The sequence below is a fragment of the Bacillus rossius genome, chromosome 3 (assembly GCF_032445375.1).
Source record: "Bacillus rossius redtenbacheri isolate Brsri chromosome 3, Brsri_v3, whole genome shotgun sequence".
NCBI lineage: Eukaryota > Metazoa > Arthropoda > Insecta > Phasmatodea > Bacillidae > Bacillus > Bacillus rossius.
The window spans coordinates 130,982,111-131,001,771 of NC_086332.1; the positions used below are offsets into that span (position 1 = coordinate 130,982,111).

General features: G+C 34.6%; 1 protein-coding gene across 2 annotated transcripts; it reads left to right on the forward strand.

Annotated features, from left to right (window-relative positions):
* The first annotated feature begins 2,106 nt into the window (after window positions 1-2,106).
* LOC134531249 (gastrulation defective protein 1 homolog) lies at window positions 2,107-14,663 on the forward strand. Of its 2 annotated transcripts, none has more exons than XR_010074976.1 (2): window positions 2,107-4,499; window positions 13,970-14,663. XR_010074976.1 is itself a non-coding variant. In XM_063366939.1 (2 exons), the coding sequence occupies exon 1, from the start codon at window positions 2,442-2,444 to the stop codon at window positions 4,443-4,445; it is 2,004 nt and encodes a 667-aa protein (XP_063223009.1). In that variant the 5' UTR covers window positions 2,126-2,441; the 3' UTR covers window positions 4,446-4,460; window positions 13,970-14,663. The 2 variants fall into 2 exon arrangements, 1 of the variants encoding a protein (XP_063223009.1); XM_063366939.1 differs by having other exon boundaries at window positions 2,126-4,460.
* The last annotated feature ends 4,998 nt before the right edge of the window (window positions 14,664-19,661 follow it).

Genomic DNA, 19,661 nt, shown 5'->3' on the forward strand with positions numbered 1-19,661 from the left:
ACAATGAAAAACACTGGAATGCCATAGAAACCAACAGAATACAATGAAAAACACTAGAATATAATAGAAAACAACATAAATCAACAGAATACAATGAATATCACTGGAATACAACATAAACCATCAGAACTCTTTGCAACAGAAAACAACACAACCCAACAGAATACAATGAAAAACACTGGAATACAACCTAAACCAACAGAACTCTTTGCAGCATAAAACAACAAAACCCAACAGAATACTTTGAATAACACTGAAATGCAACAGAAACCAACAGAACTCTTTGCAACAAAAAAACAAGACCCAACATAATACAATAAAACCCACAGAAAACAACAGAAACCATTAGAATGTTTTGCAACAAATACCAATAGAAACCACTGAAATACACTAAGATTTGCAACAGAAAGCGGCCAATTCCCGCATTAAATACAACAGAAAATCCTGTTGTATCCTATTGTATTTCAGTTGGTTTCTGTTGTAAGGTTCTGTTGTATTTTCTGTTGTTTTCTGTTGTAAATTTTTGGTAGGGTATTGTCGCGGTTCGGGTTTCGACAGGGTCGCTAGGGTGTTGATTGGTAATAGGTGCCACCATGTGGCAGGGAATGTGGACCCAGCTAACATCCATCTCAGGGTGTTATGTCGCCAGTGTGAGGCAAGAATGGACCCTCAGTTAACTCCCGTAGTACACTGAGACCTGACCTGCTATCAGAGTCGGGCACGTTTATGGTATAAAAAGTAATAATGGGCTCTCCAGGCGTCCAACACGCCTGCTCACGAGGTATAGGTCGCCACGTGATCGGTGCAAAAAAATACAAAGAGACAATTATAATTAAGATGTTTAATATGTGCGCGTACTCCCATACACAGTCTAATGAGTTGCTTCTCCAAGATCCCAGGCACCTATTGGAATGCAGGAATGAGGCACACACACATGGCCTGCACAAGCGATTACATAGAACATGAAAAGTCTCGTTAAGAGTTGAAAAATGATTACGTTAAACAGTTCCCCGACCGAGGCAGGCCCCGGGGATACGTGAAAGAGATTTGAAAGAATTAAGCAGAAAACGGAATTAATACTCAGCGAACAAAGAGTGAAGTCCCCGGGTGCGGAAGGCAGCATCTTACCTGGGTCATTGGCGGCGTGGAACTGGCCGAGCACCGGGCTCCCTCGAAGAAACATTTCGCCATCCTGCCTTGCCAGTTTACTGTTATGCCTTTCCGATGAAGTATCTTGAAATCATATATAAAAAATACAAAAACACTCCTAAAATTAACACACGTTCTCCCACGGCTCTATTACTATTTAACCTAGAGATATTAATTAAATAATATTTACATGTCAACTTTGTTCGTGTTCGGGTCCGCTCGGGTCCGCCCGGCAACGTCTTTAACTTACATACTAAAACTTATATTCTAAACAATAAAAAACCCTCCCGTTTGTGAGTGGCGACACAAATGAATGGGGGAAAAATAAAAACGTATACAATATAATTATTACAAATTTAGGGCGACGTCGCACTGCCGCTACAGCACCCTCACGAGATAACGCGAACCTTGAATTTGTCATCATTAATTCCTCAAATTACTACGATCAACGAAATTTCGTACTGATGAATTCACCTTTAAAAATTATTTAAAAAAAAAATAATATTATATGCGCATTTTAGTTGAATCCACTAGTCATAAAAGCATGTAAGTTAAGATACCATGCTTACTTTTCTGGAGCCCTTGGAAGTCTGAAGACGAAGACATCTGGGTTGACATGAACATTATTCGCACATGCCGTCACAAAACATCGATGACTATTCTTTGCCATGATAATGGCAGTTTTAAGAAGAAGTTAATACTTTCTATAAATTTAAATAACTAACAATACAATACCTGCCAAAATTATCCAGAAACACACCAAAAAATTCCCAAAACAAAGGCCCTGCTTACAAATGTAACTAGTCTTAACTCACCTTTGAAATGAAATATTTTTGAATATTTGCGTACAACCATACGCGACACAAGAAATAACCATTTTAATGGTAAAATAACGTCGTTAATACACAATAACACCATATAACCTGTGTACTCGTTACCAACAGTCAGCTGTCGCTCATCTTGCCTTCACAACAATACGTTCAAGAAGCAGTCTTTCAATGGTCTAAGGATATTCCAATCTCGTTGATTCCAATCTATGTTAACATTTATTTATATATACTCGAATGTTTTCTACAATAATTTTATTGAATTATATTTCAACAAATCTAACTCATAATCTTATTCGGTAAAATGTTTTCGATATATGTCTTAGTATTTTAGTGCAATGGCTTCTGTTGTATGGAAATATTGTTTGGTTTCATGAAACCTACCAATACTAGTTTTTAACAATTGACAGGTTTTTATTTTTTATACTGTCACAATAAAAGTATAGTTTAATTATATTTTATGAAATGTTCAAACAGAAGAAGTTAATAACGTTTGGTAAAATATGTGCAAAGTTGGAAAGTGTCCCGCAGAACCCTAGGATAGATGAGATTACTTCTAAGGATACGAACTTCACAACAGGGTTTGGGACATTCGGTAAAGAACTCTCTAAGTCTGCTACAAAAAATGCCTGCGAAGATGAGCCTACGGAAACCGATTCAGAAAGTGCTAACATGGAAAGTATCATGGGTTTTGATGGATTCGGTAAGAAAGCTAAACAGTTTAACATTGAAGAAATGGTAGAAAGAGCTGCAAAAACCGCTAGAGAAAACAAAGCGACTGTAGAATCAGCAGTTCAAAAGTTGCAGCCATTGTCACTTGATAACTTAAACTCTGGTGATCCAGAGGATAATAGCAGTGATGATGATATCATAGGTCCACCAGTTCCTAAACAAATATTGGAACCGAAACAGAAAAATTTGAGAGAATCAGTTGAAGATGAAGTTGCAGCTGGTAATTCAGAAGATAGTGATGCAAGTGACGATGAAAAGCTACACAATAGAATACCAGCAAGTCATGAGATATCACTCCTACATGGCTCCAAAGCAGTGGTTGCTGTAGCAACAGACCCAGCTGGTGCACGTCTAGCCACTGGTTCTGTGGACTATGAGGTAAGGTTTTGGGATTTTGCAGGCATGGACGCCACGTTGCAAAGTTTCCGCACACTGCAGCCCTGCGAGAATCATCCAGTAAGAGCACTTCAGTACTCTACTACTGGTGATGTTATATTGGTAATTTCTGGGGCTGCACAAGCCAAAGTTCTGGATCGTGATGGCTTTGAAGTGGCAGAATGCGTGAAAGGTGACCAGTACATCACAGATATGGCGAGGACAAAAGGTCATGTTGCACCATTGAACAGTGGCTGCTGGCACCCGAGAGCGCGTAACGAGTTCCTCACGTGTTCGCAGGATAGCACGTGCCGTTTGTGGGACGTGGAGAAGCCGATGCATCACAAGGCCCTGATGAAGTGCAGGGCCCAGAATGGTTTAAAGACTGAACCGACTGCATGCAGCTACAGCAGGGATGGCAACCTGGTGGCTTGTGCTTGCGTGGATGGCTCGATACAGATGTGGGATCATCGCAAAATGTTTGTGAATACGGCCATGCTGTTGCGCAATGCACACAGCAGTGGCAATGACGCATCTTGCCTGGCCTTCTCCTACGTGGGGTCCCTGATGGCGACACGAAGCTGTGATGACTCGCTCAAGCTTTGGGATCTGCGAGCGTTCAAGCAGCCGCTTCTCGTCGCTAATAACCTTTTCTCTCGTTACACTGCTACTGACTGCATGTTCAGCCCGGATGACTCAATGGTGCTGACAGGAGTGTCTGTGAAGAAGGGTGAAACAGATGGCAGGATCATATTTTACGATACCAAAACTTTTGACGTCGTGGATGAATTCACGGTTTGTGATTCTCACGTGATAAAAACGCAATGGCACCCGAAGTTGAACCAGATATTCGTGGGTTGCGGGAACGGCATGGTGAAGGTGTACTATGACAACGCACGCAGCCTGCGTGGGGCCAAGCTGTGCGTGGTGAAGACGCGGAGAAAGGTGAAGCAGGTGGAGGTGGTAGCCGGCCAGCAGATCCTCACCCCGCATGCGCTGCCCATGTTCCGTCAGGAGAAGCCCAAGTCTGTGCGCAAGCAGCTGGAGCGGGACCGGCAGGACCCCATCAAGTCTCGCCGACCGGACCTGCCCATCTCCTCGGGTCAAGGGGGCCGCGTGGCCTCTTCAGGCGGGACGCTTAGTTCGTACGTGATTCGAAACCTGGGGCTGAGCAAGCGGGTTGAAGATGACCAGGACCCCCGCGAAGCCATCCTGAAGTATGCCAAAGAGGCTGCGGAAAACCCCTACTGGATATCTCCGGCATACTCCAGGACACAGCCGGAGCCTATATTCCACAACTCTGCGGATGAAGAAGATGACGATGATGCCCGACAGCCGAGCGCTAAGAAGCCCAAAGTGTGAAGGCTCATTTACAAAGTGGGTTACGCCAGATGTTCTGGCAGCAATTTGCCAAAGGTTTGGTTTATTATTTTTAAATTTTCACTATTTTTGGCTTGCGGGTTGGGAAAAAGTTACGTATCATGATTCCAAGTTCATCCCGTGATTTTGATGTCATGATTCTGTACGTTTTGGTACTGTGGTACATGATGCTTGCTGTTTTAATTTAGTACATCGAAAGATCCTGCAGATAACAAAAACTTGTTATATAAAAATAAATTATAAAGTTATGTTGAATAAAAAGGAAAATATATTTTGTATTCAACTTACGATCATTACCTATTCATTGTTTTTATTTGCAGAAACTTTCAACATCAATATTTACATGATCATGCCATCAAAATCAAGGATTAAACTTGGATATGAGATACAGAACAATTACCCTATTTTTAACATAAATTGTAAATTTTAAAATAGTCTAGGAGAGGGGTGTGTTTATAATATAGCTTAAAAATATATTTACAAAAATTTTCTTACATCCTATATATTTGATAGTTTTTATGTAAGATGGCATTACAGTTTATCAACTCGTTTACATATTATTTACAGTTTTAATGGTTGTTTATGTTAATGCTATAAATTGGGATAGGCTATATTAAAAAAAATATTGAATCATACTTTGAGAGGTTGTTGTGATACATCAAGTAGTTTGGTCAATTGTTAACCATTTTTACAAGTAGTAAGGTTATGTTAGGTACATTTAAAAAAGTGTTAAATTGTTAGTGATGTTACTTGCATTAAAGATACCAGTACTATATAAACACCTGAATGATTACTTAGGTAAAGTTAGTTACATTAAGAGTACTATGAAATAGTTCGAATGGTTGCTTAGGTTAGATGCAATATAAATACTACTATAAAATATTAAGGATGGTTTGCTGGGTTCAGTTAGGTACATTTTAAATTAATCAACAGTTCAGTTATTTTACAATATTTTTTAAATCACTTTCATTACCTAACCAACCATCCACACTATTTTAATTTAGCTAACCTAACATAACCAACATCCACATTGTTTTAAAATATTTTTAATATAGCTGATTCAACACAACCAACCATTCTTTCCATTTCACATAATTTTTGATTTGTAAACCTAACCTAAACAGTCTTAAAGCAGTAAATTTGGAAGTATCACAATACCCTCTTAGAAAATGAATCAAAATTTATTACGTCAGGAAGTGAATATAAAAATATCATAGTGGGATTTTATTCTTCTTGTATGCAAAAGACTTGAATCTGTGGTATTACCTTTAATTCTAGCTTTTTAGTTTTTTCAGAATGATAAGAAAAAATGTAATGAATTAAATATAAATTAAATATTGTAACGCAATGAAATAATAATAATTTTAAAAAATTGTGCATCCAAACAACAGCATCAACCCTGGACAGGGATTTTTTTTCAGTAGTATGTGGCACGAAGTGCCTTTATGTGATGTGCAATAGCTCATAACCTGATGTACCTATAAAAGGAATTATGTATCATGTGTAATATTCCTTTTATATGTCAGGTTACATGCTAATGCATGTAATGACAATTCAATTTATACGTCAGGTTATGTGCTACTGCATGTAACAAATCAGCGCTTCGCGCCTCCATACTGCTAAAAATAATCCCTATCACAGGTTGACGCTTGTTGTAAAAAAGGAAATCACGTAATTTTTTTAAGGATTTTATATACGTTGCATTGCGTTACAATAACCAAATCAAAAAAATTGGTTGTCTGTAAAGTCGGTTTACGGACGATAGTATAACGTGACAACGTCATAACAAAACATTAATGAAATGATTGATCCAGAAGAAAAGGCAATATCATATTTGGCCAGAGACTGAGCCGTAATAGGTTTTTGCAACCAAACCATTTACGCATTAAAAATATTATATTCTTTGAGGAAGAATTTTTTTTTTAATTTTTCTATCTTTTGTATGATAAAATCTACCTCTGCATACTTTTATGAATAAAATTGAATCATTTTTATTGACTTATCACTATTTTGTATGGATACAAAGGAGTGAAATTAAATGTACAATTTAATTAATAAATTTACTTTTATTTGCATTTATTATTCAAATATATTTATTACTTTTGAAATGTTATGTGCGCCGTATTTAGTTTTACAAGTACAAAAAAAAAATTCGCACCTGCCAGGATTCGAACCGACAACCTTACATTTAGAAGATAGCGCCGCTGATCGCTCAGCCACGAGGCCATATTCATTTATAAATAGTTTCAGATGTTATATATACATTTATAAAAATTTTGTTCACGGTAAGGGAATAATATTATTTCATTTTTATAACTCGATTTTATAACAAATACACATCCCAAATACACCAAACCTATTTATAATGTGTTACAATATTTTTTAAAACATTGTGCAAAAGATCCTGGTTGTAATTTGAATTATTATGTGTAACTGTAAAACACCATTTTGGTTCAAAATGTATTTGAATATTCAACATTACTTTTAAATAACTGTACCGATTGTGCTGAAAATCGGTGGACAATCGTTAAATTACATAATATTAATAATTCAAACGACGAAAATATGATTGAAAAGTCAATTCGATGGTCGTTCCAATCGAGTGGAAGAGAGATGCCACGCATGCGTACAATGAGTAAATAGGACACATCCGTAGTGGGACACTTTTTCGTGCGTGCAGCCGGCGTTCATCGATTTATTAGACGTTGTCACGTCAAAATAAACAAGTTCTAATGTATGGAAAACCACAGGATCTGCAATGCAATTAGACACAACATGGCGACAGCCGCTTCACTGCAGGGGCCTACTAACTTTAATTTCTAAGAAACCAGTAGGAATTAAGAAACTTTGTTTTCAGGGTAAATAGAGGTAGGCCTACCTACGTCTTAAGTGTTTGAAAAAGGTATTTTCCGAATTTTATTATTTTATTTACTGAAAAGCTGCTACACAAGAAAAAAAACTTTTTTTTTTGTTTTTATTTGGGTGTGCCCTCTCTTAGATAATTACAGTGAATTTGATTAGTTGTGAAGAACTGAAAATCTCAAGAATCCATGGAGAGGTTAGTATAGAATAGAAAGTTACATGCACATCTTTCAAGATAAATATGCAGTGTCACATTGAAGTGCTACCTAATCTTAGTGGCCAGTGTGTGCTCATTAATTGTTGGTAATTTTGAGATAGAAATAGGCTCTAGTGAACAAGGTCATTATTGCATTGTTGAAAGAATGACCAAATACTAATAGACTAATTAACAAAATCACTTATGAGTTTCTTTTGTATGACTGCATTTTATGTCCATAAGTATGCTGATGTAAAGCTGTAATGTTGAAAACCCCTTCATGTGGTTCTATTATTATGGTATTCATATAATAAATATTGTTAGTTAGTACTTATTTCCAATTATATTATATTTGTAGTGTAAATTTTTTTAAAGTTTTCAAATATTTATTTCAAATTTCTTCAGGCCTACTGGAAAGTTCACTAAATAATTTTATAATTCTACTAAAACATTCTCACATGTGTATATTGGTGAATTAATTTTTAATTTTCTGTTTTTTTGAAGTTCTACTTCTTTAGGCGCGTTATAAGAAAATGATGAGAGTGAAATTTTAAGATGCGCGTGCATCACTGTAACACAAAATTAACAGGTTGAAGCTGCCCGCTAAAACGCTCATTAAGTCTCGAAAAAAAAACCTGCCAACAAAATAGAAATAAAACCTCTATTAGTCGCACTTGTTGGCCTGCTGTCGCCTCTGATCTGTTTTCATATTTATAATATTTATCCACATGTTTCTAGTTTCTACATTCACAACACGTGTTTTAGTTTCATACATGTGCAAATTATATATGTGCCAATAAATTATATTCAGTAGTGATTTAAATTGAATATTTTGATTAATATTATTTACTATTCGGTTAACTATCCGTATGTATTATTTATTGATATAGGCCTAAATTAAAATAATATTATTTAATATAATTAATACTAAATATTATTAAATTGTTAATGTTAAATATTTATTATTGGTTATTTAATTTTTACAAAATAAAGAAATAAATTTAATAAAATATTTAATAAAAAATTTGTTATATAAATTAAAATCGAACATCAAATTAAAATATTAATTGTTAATAATTATTATTAAATTGAATAAATAATAAATATTTATAGAAAAAATGAACAAATTTAATGAAAACTTTTTGATAAAAATGAAAAGTGAATTTTAAATTAAGAAAATAATAAATATTAAAAAAATTAATAAACTTAAATTAATTTTTTTAATTTATTATAAAATTTATTTATTTTCTTTTAAAATATTTAATAATCAATAATAAATATTTAAAATTAATAATCTTATAATATTTAGTACAAATTATGTCATATATATTTATTATTCTCTAAATTTTATTTATTTAATTTTTCAAATTTAAACCTGACTTTATTGACTGTGTTGACTATCTTTTACAGCCCTTTTATTATTTTATTGTATCTAATTATTTGCATGCAATTAAAAACTTCGCACGCGCGTACATAAGTACACACACCCATTTTTTAAATATCTATAGTCCTTAAAAACATTGTAGCCATTGTGTGGCCATGCAGTGGTTTATGTATATGATGAATTTTTAATGGTACATGTGGTGATGATTGTACGAATCAATTGCATGATCAGTAACTGTACAATTACACACTCTAGTGTTATATTAGAGACTCTTTAGTTACTAATGCCATCCACTGTTAGAGGATTGACATCTTTTTGAATAAGTATTTAAAAATAATTTGATTTTCCTTAAATGTTTAGCTCTATACTTGATTATCATGTAGAATTTTTGTATTATAGTTTTTTTTTTAAATATTCATAGATACAATATAAATGTTCTTGATCCCATTTTTCTCATCTCAAGCAAGTATCCTCGATATTTGCGAGGAAGTGTGGAGGTTTCATTGTCCTTCCACACTGTAATCATAGAACCTCAACATACCTAGCATACCATAATATAGCAACATACTCAACATACCAGGAAATAGATCCATATTTCAGTACCTTTGCCCATTGGCGTAGCTGTGTTCATAAAGTTGGGGGGGACAAATAATGATTTTGATGTCATGTAAACCTATTCCCCTGGAAAATTTTGATTTTAAAAGTGCAAAATAGCGCTTTTTAAGCAGTTTTTGTATCTAACCAATGGATACATTGATGTTAAAATTATTATTGTTTCCTTAAGATAAAATTTGATTAGAGAAGAATTTACAAATAAAGTTGGGCAGAAGGCAGGGAGGGCACAAGCTCTCTTTTTTTTTACTCGAATGGAATTAAATAGTATTATTTTACAATCATAATTATATTTTTATAAATTATTTTCTACAGCTAATTCATTTACGATATTTTCAATCTAAATTTAAAAAAACATGTACACTTGGAAACATTAAAAAAATTTGTTTGTAATTCATAAACTTTGCCTTTAAAGTAAAGTTTGTTTTTGAATGTTATAATTTCGATGCTGGACATATTTCTTGCACATGAACCTTTGATACATGGTACCCGATTTGCTTAAAATTGCTTAGATTATTGATTTATTCAAATAGCATAACAGAAATACGGAATAATATTATAAAATAAAAATATCACTGTCTAGAAAGTTGGGGGGGACAGTCCCCTCCACCCAAAAAGTTCAGGGGGACAAGTCCCCCCTGTCCCCCCCCCGGTTCCTACGCCCCTCCCTGCCTTTGCCAACTGTGTAGGTATCTCGTTTATTTGTATCACTAAAAACTTTAGACAAAAAATATGTAAGTTGTTATTGTAGGATTTTGTACATTTTGTGAGAGTATTCCAGCAAACATCTTGTGGTAAAATCAGTACTTACCTTTCGATCAGTTTTGTTTGTTCTTGGAGGAAGCAAAATGTTAGGTTCTGAAGTATTTCATCACTTGCTTGATGTGTACTTCATTATCAGGTACTTATATATGTAATTTGCAAACAAATTGAGTTTTGACATGTTTTTATCATATTTAATATTTTTTATTTAGGTTATAGTTGGATGTGTTGTGAGGGTAAACTATCTCAGGTTGAATAAATAAAAAGTTTCCAGAATAAGAGTTACACATTACAAATAGGTAAAAACAGTGTTTTTATAAAATAAAATATAATTAACCAAAGAAAATTTTTAATAGTGCTTTATTTAATATTGAGTGAAATAATAGTTATAAAAAACTGTGTAAGCAATTATTGTTTAAATATATTATTTAAAGAAAACATGGGTTTTCATACCCTGCAGTCAGCACAATAAGCATAGATAGATAAAATGCATGCTTGTTTCCGTCCCATTGTTAGCAACCTTATTCATTTCATGGGACAACTGCCAATCCAGTTATTTAGGAAAAGTTCAAAAATCAAGGAGAAAATGAAGCAGCTATGTGGTTATGCTGATTTGTCTGCTTCATTTCCATTACTGGAGCAGAATTAAAAAGGTGTAGGGGAAGGTCGGGTAGTATCGGACACCTAAGCTTTCTTTAGTATATCAAAAGTAGTTATGCATTAAAATAAAAATTGGGTTTCTATTAAAAATTATTAATATTGTATCTAATTATATCTTAGAGTACAAGAACCAAACTTTGAAATAAATATTAAGAAAATTGAATACATGTAGAAGTAAAGTATTTCAGCTTTTGAAACATGGAAGGTAATATCGGACAGTCATTTCTTACACAAATATTTTACTAGTAAAATTGAACAATTGCTGTCCATTCGTACCACAGATATCACAAATATAAAAAAGAACATTTCCCTCAAGACTAGCACAGTTTTCATGTGCCCACCCCTACATTCACTACACTGAATCCAGTCTTCATTAAAGTCTTCTCCACAAATGATGCAGAAAGTCTTCTCATTTTCACATTTAAAATTCAGCGCCTACTTGCTGTTTTCCCCCCTTTTTTTAACCTGTTGAGTACCTTTTGATGAATTCTTTGTTTTGTCTGTGGCTTGGTTCTGACGTTTTTGTTCAAGCATGGTTTTGTAAGGACTTGAAGTTAGAATTTGGCTTTGGTCTGTCCGTCGTTTCCTTTTATGCAACTTGGCAAGGGTTACACTTGGAAGCGGTGATAGTTTCTTTAAGATGGATAGTTCCATGGATGTTGAAATGTCCATGGGTGATAAAATTTCTTTGGATGTAGAAGGTTGGTTTTGAAATCTTTCACTACCTGGCGAGATTGTTAATGTTGAAGGGGGGTTTTGGAGATTAGATGATGAGGCCAGTTCATATGTTGATGATGATGAGAGGTTTTGGAGCACTGCACTCCCTGATGAAGCTGAAGATGGTAGTTCACATGTTGATGATGATGATGACTGGACCTTTAGGAGCACTGCAGTCGCTGTTGAACCTGGATATGGCTGTTCATATGTGGATGTTGATGATGACAGGACCTTTTGGAGCACTGCACTTCCTGTTGAAGCTGAAGATGGTAGTTCACATGTGGATGGAGAAAGATGGCTCTGTAGCACTGAATTTTCCATTGTGGCACCTGGTGGCTGTTCAAGTGAGTTTTGTAGGCCTATTGTCAGACTAGCATTCTAAACAACTGTCTGTAGCGACTGTGTATGAAAATCGAAGTCAGAAAATGTTGCAATTTAATGGGTAGATTCCTGTGCAAGCAAAGGCAGACTTGGCGAGTTCCATTCTACATACTTTGGTCAAAGCTTGTCTCACGAGCCCAGCAACATCTTTCAAAGTTATTCTTAAATTTGGATATGCTCTCATCCACAACGAACATGCCTCATTGTATGCATTTTTAAATGGCTTCATGAATGTTCGGTCGAGAGGCTGCAGCTTGTGTGTAGTGTGTGGTGGAAGACTGAGCATATGAATGTTGTGTGTGCGAGAAAAAAGAATGATGTCTTAAGTCTTTGTGGCTGGCGTGACCATCAACAATCAATAGTACTGGATGCTCTTCGGTAGGGTTGACTCGCTCACCGAAGGCTTTTATCCATTTCAGGAAACCATCTTTAGTTATCCAACCACTGGGCTGGCCATCGAAAACACTACCTTCTGGGGCATCTTTAGTGAGTTCCTGATCAATCCTCACCCGTGGAAACACAAACAAGGGAGGAATAAACTGATCACTTGATGCATTGATGCTAAGAAGAACAGTCACATTTCGTCCTCTTTTTCCTGAAGTTAATTTTCCCACCTGTTTTTTCCCTTTCACTGTCATGAGCTTGAGATGATTTGTGTGCACTACTGATACGCCGGTCTCATCGGCATTGAAAATTTGCAAGGGTTTAAATGATTTTGCCTCCATCAGTTCTACTAGTTTGTCAAAGAACACATCAACCTGCTTCTTGGTAGAACCTGCAGCTCGATTCTAACTGGTAGACTCATCATATCTCAAGCTCAATCCTGGGTGCCTTTTGATATAATCATAGTAAAAGTCTTTTCCAGCCATTATTTTCTCTGGGTTGAAACAATGTGGTAAATTTAAATGTTCTGCAAATTGAAATGCTAGTTTTAAGAATTCATTTTTTGTTAATGGCATTAGTTGCCTGTCTAGACTATTGAGATGATCATACAGAAGCCCTTCTTGCTCTTCGCTAAACGTATTTTGAAATAAACCTAAGGATGGTTTCAGTTTCATTTCTTCTCCTCTGGCAAGTAGTTTAATTCTGTCGCCTAATGTACTTTTTGGGACAGAAAACCGCTCACTGGCTTCTCTGCTGCTCATATGTCCACTGTTCACACCCTCAATTGCTGACTTCATATCACGTTCTGCCCACTTTCCTCGCATCTTCCCCATATTACCTGAGAAATAAACATGCATCGCTGAGAAAACCAGCCTACCAACGACATTGTTTGACGCGATTCCTACAAGCGATAGTCCAAGGGGTGATATCCATCGGGGATTGATCCCAGATCATTATGGCAGATGGCGAACGGTCTGACCAATTGACTGCTCCCGCCTTGGTGTTTTCAATAACTGAAGTGCGAAACTAATAATATCATTCCATCAATTCCTATTTCCTTTAAGGTTGGAAGATTATATGAGCCTGTTATGATTTATTCTCTTGGGGCCTAAATGATAATTTAAAAATAAAAGCAACTAATGCAGTGCATACAAAAATTAATAAATTAAACTAATGCACAAGAAGTAATATGAGATGCAAATGTCTAAAAAATATTGCAATGCAATGCTACGACCACAATAACTTTATATTAATCTCACTGTCCGATTCTAGCCGACAGAATAATGCCCATAGCAACATGTCCGATACCAGCCGACGGTAATGTGTCCGATACTACCCGACATACAAGTTATCAGAAACATTGCACCATCAAGGTTAACAATTTGTAAGTAAAATAAAGCCTACTGTATATTGCACACAGATGTTTGAAGAATATCAAGAAACAATTAAAAATATTTTTACTTACCTGCATTGATTTTACATGTATCTAAACTTAACTTCGTACACAGAGTCTTATCACACATACAACAAAATACTCCGCTGTTACAGAGTGACACTGCTAACGGCCGCAACATGCTGACATCTAGCATCCTTCAACTCAAACTAACGACGCGTGACCAGCAGGTGTTGCCACCTATTGCGGAATGGCGCAACTGTGTGGTGTCCAATACTACTCGCCGTCCGGTACTACCCGACCTTCCCCTATACCTACCTTTGATAAAAAAAAGTAAAATTATGAAATATTTGATACTTAAAATGATTCAAATAAATTAACTGTTACAACATATTATGCAATAATAGCTGTGTTCACCATTATATTATATTATTATTATATTTTTGAAAACTTAGAATTTAGGTTTGCATCTATTTACAACTTCTACAAATAACATAACACAATCTCTACTACTCAATAATTTTTTTTTATACCCACAGCTTTGATGATCTTTCTGTTCATTTAAAGCACATTTTCTTAATTTTGTTACTTTTTTATAACTGTAGGAATGTCTTGTGAGTGATAAAATACTTATTTATTTAAGTATTTGACTAGAGCAGTGCTTAATTTTTATAAACAATGTAGGTACTTATGTATCTGTTGGGTAATGTGTGAATGTGACGTATGCAGGTGTGTAGTTGTGTCAAATGCAGACTGTTATTGAGTTAACTATAAACCATGTAAATATGCATCAGGTGCAAATTAGATTTTCTTGGATTGAGAATAAAACATTTTGATGTAAAACACCTACCCAATTTTCATTGTTATTTCTTCCACAATAGTCTCCTTAGAAATGTATGCAGTGACACCATTGGTTTTTCTACACTTATAAGTACTGTATAAATATACTTCCTGAATGTTTCCATGATAAAAATACACTATTTTCAAGCCAACTACTAAAAAAAAAAATTTTTTTTTGTCTGGTGGGCTGTTTTAGAATTAGGGAATTAATTTATGAACCTGGAAGAAAATAATAATTCTAAAGTATCATAAGTACCTGAAAATAAGTTGACTCTAATATATTGCAATCACAAACTTTTAAATTGTGTCTGGAATAAATACATTTACATACAGCATAAATCACGAGTAAAATACATAACACTTAAAAAAATGTTAAGGAGAAAATATATTTATAAAGGTAAGTATCATAATGAGCCTACCGTATATATGTCAGCTTATTGCAATGGCAAAATTTTTTTTTTAAATTCCAATTTATTTCATTTGAGTTTGCAAAAATATGATTGCAGAGTTTGTTAATGATGCTGAAAAGCCCACATTAGTTATTGTCTGTGTCTGCGATGTTGCTACTACTGCTAACACCACTGTAATAATCCTGCCAACACTGATCGTAGACAGTTCATTCACGCCTAGTGGCTAGCTGGAGAATTAAGGAGTTAAAATTAAAAAGTTATTAAGTGCCATAAACCTAATTGCTAGGAAGTTGTGGCTATCAAAATTGTTAAAAATTTTAAAACCTTCAAAGTTCTGTAACTGTTTAAATCTTGTGGTATCACTATCAAACTTAGTAAAGTTAATATTATAGGTTTTCTCTTAGTTTCTGGAGAATTATCTTTGACTGCAACAACCAAAATATTATCACATACGAAAATATAAAATTCAAAACAAATTTATTATGTTTGTATTTATAGATCTCTAGCAATATGTTATTTGAATACCAAAATTAAGTCCTATAAATCCTGTTTGAAGTTTAAATGGTTTACTCACAGCAACAGTAATACAGTAGAACCCTGTTATAATGTTCCTGCATATAATGTTTTCCTGCTTATAATGTCATATTTTTAAAGTCCCAATATTTCCCCCATAAGGACAATGTATTTATTTCCTGCATATAACGTTCATAAATAGTGTAATTTCCTGCTTATAATGTTTGCTTTCTAACATTCAATAAATGGGGAAAAAATGTTTTAAAACCAAATTATTCCAACACTTACGATAAAAAGTTTCCTTTATGTATGTTTATGTTTACAATCACTGCCATACAATACATGAAGTTTGTTAAAATACAATTTTATGCAATATACTGAAGGTACACAATGTTCATAGTTACGTGTCAGTTGGTACCCTTAGTCAACTCTTCTCTTCCTTGCCATTACAGTGGGTATTCAGATGCACGTACATAGTCCTACGATATTTAAGTTGCCAACCATTGAGCGAAGGCATAACTAAATTTTTTTTTCTATTGCTTACAAATAATTTTTTTTTTATTCATACGTAGGAATACCAAAATTAAACATTTTCAGGTGGCGAAGGAGTAGACGTTCTCACTCTTAATGTTGTCATCATGAATCGTGAGACAATTTTACAAAAAATGTGGCAGTGTTTCTTTAAAGACAAACAAAATTTAACCAGGGAACAAGACGAAGTTGAAAAATTGTTGGCTTGTTTCAGAAAATTTATGTATCAAGTATACTATCTTTTGTTTTAACACTAAAGTTGTTTACATAGCTTGGTGAGTCCATTGGTACAAAGCTCGAACATTGTTAAGTGCTAAATTGAGATTTCCTGCTTATAACGTTTTCCTGCTTATAATGTTTTTTTCTTGTGCTCCCTTGAAAAACATTATAACAGGGTTCTACTGTAGTGTGTGTAGGGGAAGGTGGGCGAATTCTGCGCACTTAACTTGGGATGTATCTAAGATACGTAAATAATGTATTCAGGTGAAATGTATTTTTAAGGGTGTTTGTTTGTATCATAATCTTCATTCATTGTAATGATTCGAAGCGCTAACATAATAACCAAAAGTCATATAAATTTTAAAATGAAATGCTGCACTGCGCAGTATTACCACACCCAGTCGGGTAATTCTGCGCTGTATACTGGGTAATTGTGCGCATCACTAATTATAGACCTAAACAATAAAATCTGAAAAAAATTCCCCAAATATTTGTGCATAATTAAATATTTTAAACTAAAACACCAAAAGTTAACTAACATATTGATAGTAATGTTTTAAAATTGGATGATTCAAATAAACGAAAATAAATTCAATTACCACCAAATATTAAACAATCAAATAGACACAAGAAACACACGAGTTGATGATAACAATAAAGTCTCCGAAATTGAATATTTGGGTTAGTATTTTTAATAAAAGACATAAAAACATCACTAATAAGTTTGAGTTAGCTTATCATTGATGTTAAAAAAAAAATAAAAACTAAGGTGACACACATTTTGTTATTCTTTGATACATAAATCGCATTTGTAGTCTGTTGGTGAATCCCAGCCACTGCATTCTTCATGTGTCCACCCACCACACTTCACACACCTGTACCACAATTCATTATCGCGGCCAAATTCGTCACAAATTGAACACACATCTAGATTCAAAGGCTTAATGTTATCATTATTGCTGTCATTACAAAAATCCTTCTCGTTGATTAATTTCTGTCTCACACTCACTCTCTGATAATGTTAGTTGTCTCTTGCATCTTTTGCGTGTTAGCTTCGTGTTTTTCTGGTCTGCTTTGTTAGGCCTAGACCTACTACTTGTTTGGATTTTAGCTTCCTTCTTCCTTTTATTTTTTTCTCTTTTTTTCTCAATCTCTTCAAGTTTTTCTTTCATAGGTGTTCCAGTTAAGACTTCAACTTTTGTTTTCTTGATTTAGGCTCTTTTGGTTTATTTGTGCTAAGGGATGCAGCATTCTTTGAGGGATCAGGCAAAGGTGAAATGTCTGCCACCTTCACTTGTTGGACATATCCTTCCGTAGACCTGCGTTCTTTTCCTGTCTGGCTAGGTGTACAGATAAAAGTTACATGAACACCATCACTTTTCTCGTAAGATAACATGTCTGAAATTTCTGCCACTTTTGTAGGTATCTGACTAGGTCCAGCATCCCTTGTTCTTTCGCTTCTGTTTGTGTTATTCTGCTCTTCGTTCTCTTCAGCCTAGCCGACTTCGATTTCAGTTTCTTTACCACAGGCTTCAAACTCCATGTTCAAATGCTTATCAGGGTTAATGGGTGAAATCCCAGCTGCTGAAAATCTAGAAATCCCCTTTTTCATAGTTGCAACTTTTAAATATGCTTGGTTAAACAATTCGGTGAGTTCATACTGGGTTATTTTCCTGCCTGCTTCATTTTGGGAAGTAAGCCTACTTTTTGATTTCAAAAAATGAGAACACTCTCTGTAGAAGGCACCTTTTAGCGGACTGAAGAACGTTAAATCAAGAGGTTGAAGTCTGTGAGTTGTATGGGGTGGCAGAGATAAAAGGACGATGCCGTTTTCCCTACAGAAGTTTTAGATTATAACTGAAATGTGGCTAGAGTGATTGTCCAGGATCAACAGAATGGGATCAGCGTGTTGTATGAAAGACATGCCATTAAATCACTAAAAATTACATTTACATTAATTGAAAGCAATATTTAAATGCATTGGGAACCTAAAACACGCACTATTTACCTGAAACAAATAAAACTAAGCCTTATCAATTGAAAACATTGAGGGAAATTCTGCGCACTTGCGCATTATTACACTACATCTTTGCGCAGAATTACCCCAAGCACAAACATATTTAAGGCTCGCAATAATATAAATTTAAAGTGATCAGTTAATGTTATTATAGTGCTCAACAGGAAGAATATATGGTCAACTATTGTTGCAAATATAATTTACTACTAGAAACACACAACTATTGTACCATACCTTTGTTTATTCTTCGCCGAAAATAACAACAATTTCGATCTGAACCTACACACTGTTGTCGTAACCCAACTAACTCACACAATGGCGTCTCCTTCCTCGCACTAAGTCCTCAGTGTCACCGCCGTGTGGCAGCATTATATAGACCGACGCAGTGTACGTCAATTCCGAGAAACCTCACTGCGCAGTAATACCCGCTGCGCAGAATTCGCCCACCTTCCCCTATTTTTTGCTGTAAACACATCTGCGAAAATATGTGTATTCAACTATAGTTTCAACTAAGTTAAGGACAAATTTGAATTATGGTATTATAGATAAGAATCTTCATTCACTCAAAAACACAAAAATTAATATCATCAAACTATGTAGGCCTAGCTCAGAAAACACGAGGATCTCTTATAGTAACAGAAGGTTACTAAACTACCTCCAGTTAGCTAGTTAATCATATAACTGAATTAATGTATTCAAAATCATGTAAATTCATTGGTGAAGCTATTACTAGTGTCAAAACATCAGTTAACATAAAATGTCTACACAGATTCAAATAAGATTTATATAAAATTCTTGTAGATTTTTGGCCTTTTGTAACTCTCTCCATGAACTGGAATCTCAAGGTTTTAATAGAATAGTTCAGATTTAGGAATTTAATTCACATGAACTTTAAATCATGGTACAATTTGAATTCTTGGAAAAAAAATTTCAATTTATATGATACCAGTAACTTGGTATTATAATAGTTTGTGGCGTCTTAAAGTGATTGTTCCAGCAAACACTTTTAACGCAACTTTTACACGTTCTTCTATAACAATTATGTTTTTCAAACTGGATTATCTTCTGAGCTTCAATCAGTTTTCTTGATTAAATATTCCTGATTATTAATAGCATTAAAATTTGATTAACTGATAGGATACGTAAATGTGTCGTGTTTCTCCAAGTCCTAGACCCTTATTTTTTATGTTAGTTAATTTTACTAACATTCCAAACAGCAAATATGTTAACAAAATTTCATCTCACAATCAAAATTTAGCTAACTTTTTCCTATTATAAATAACAACATAGATTTCTCTGAGTAATTAAAAACGAAGA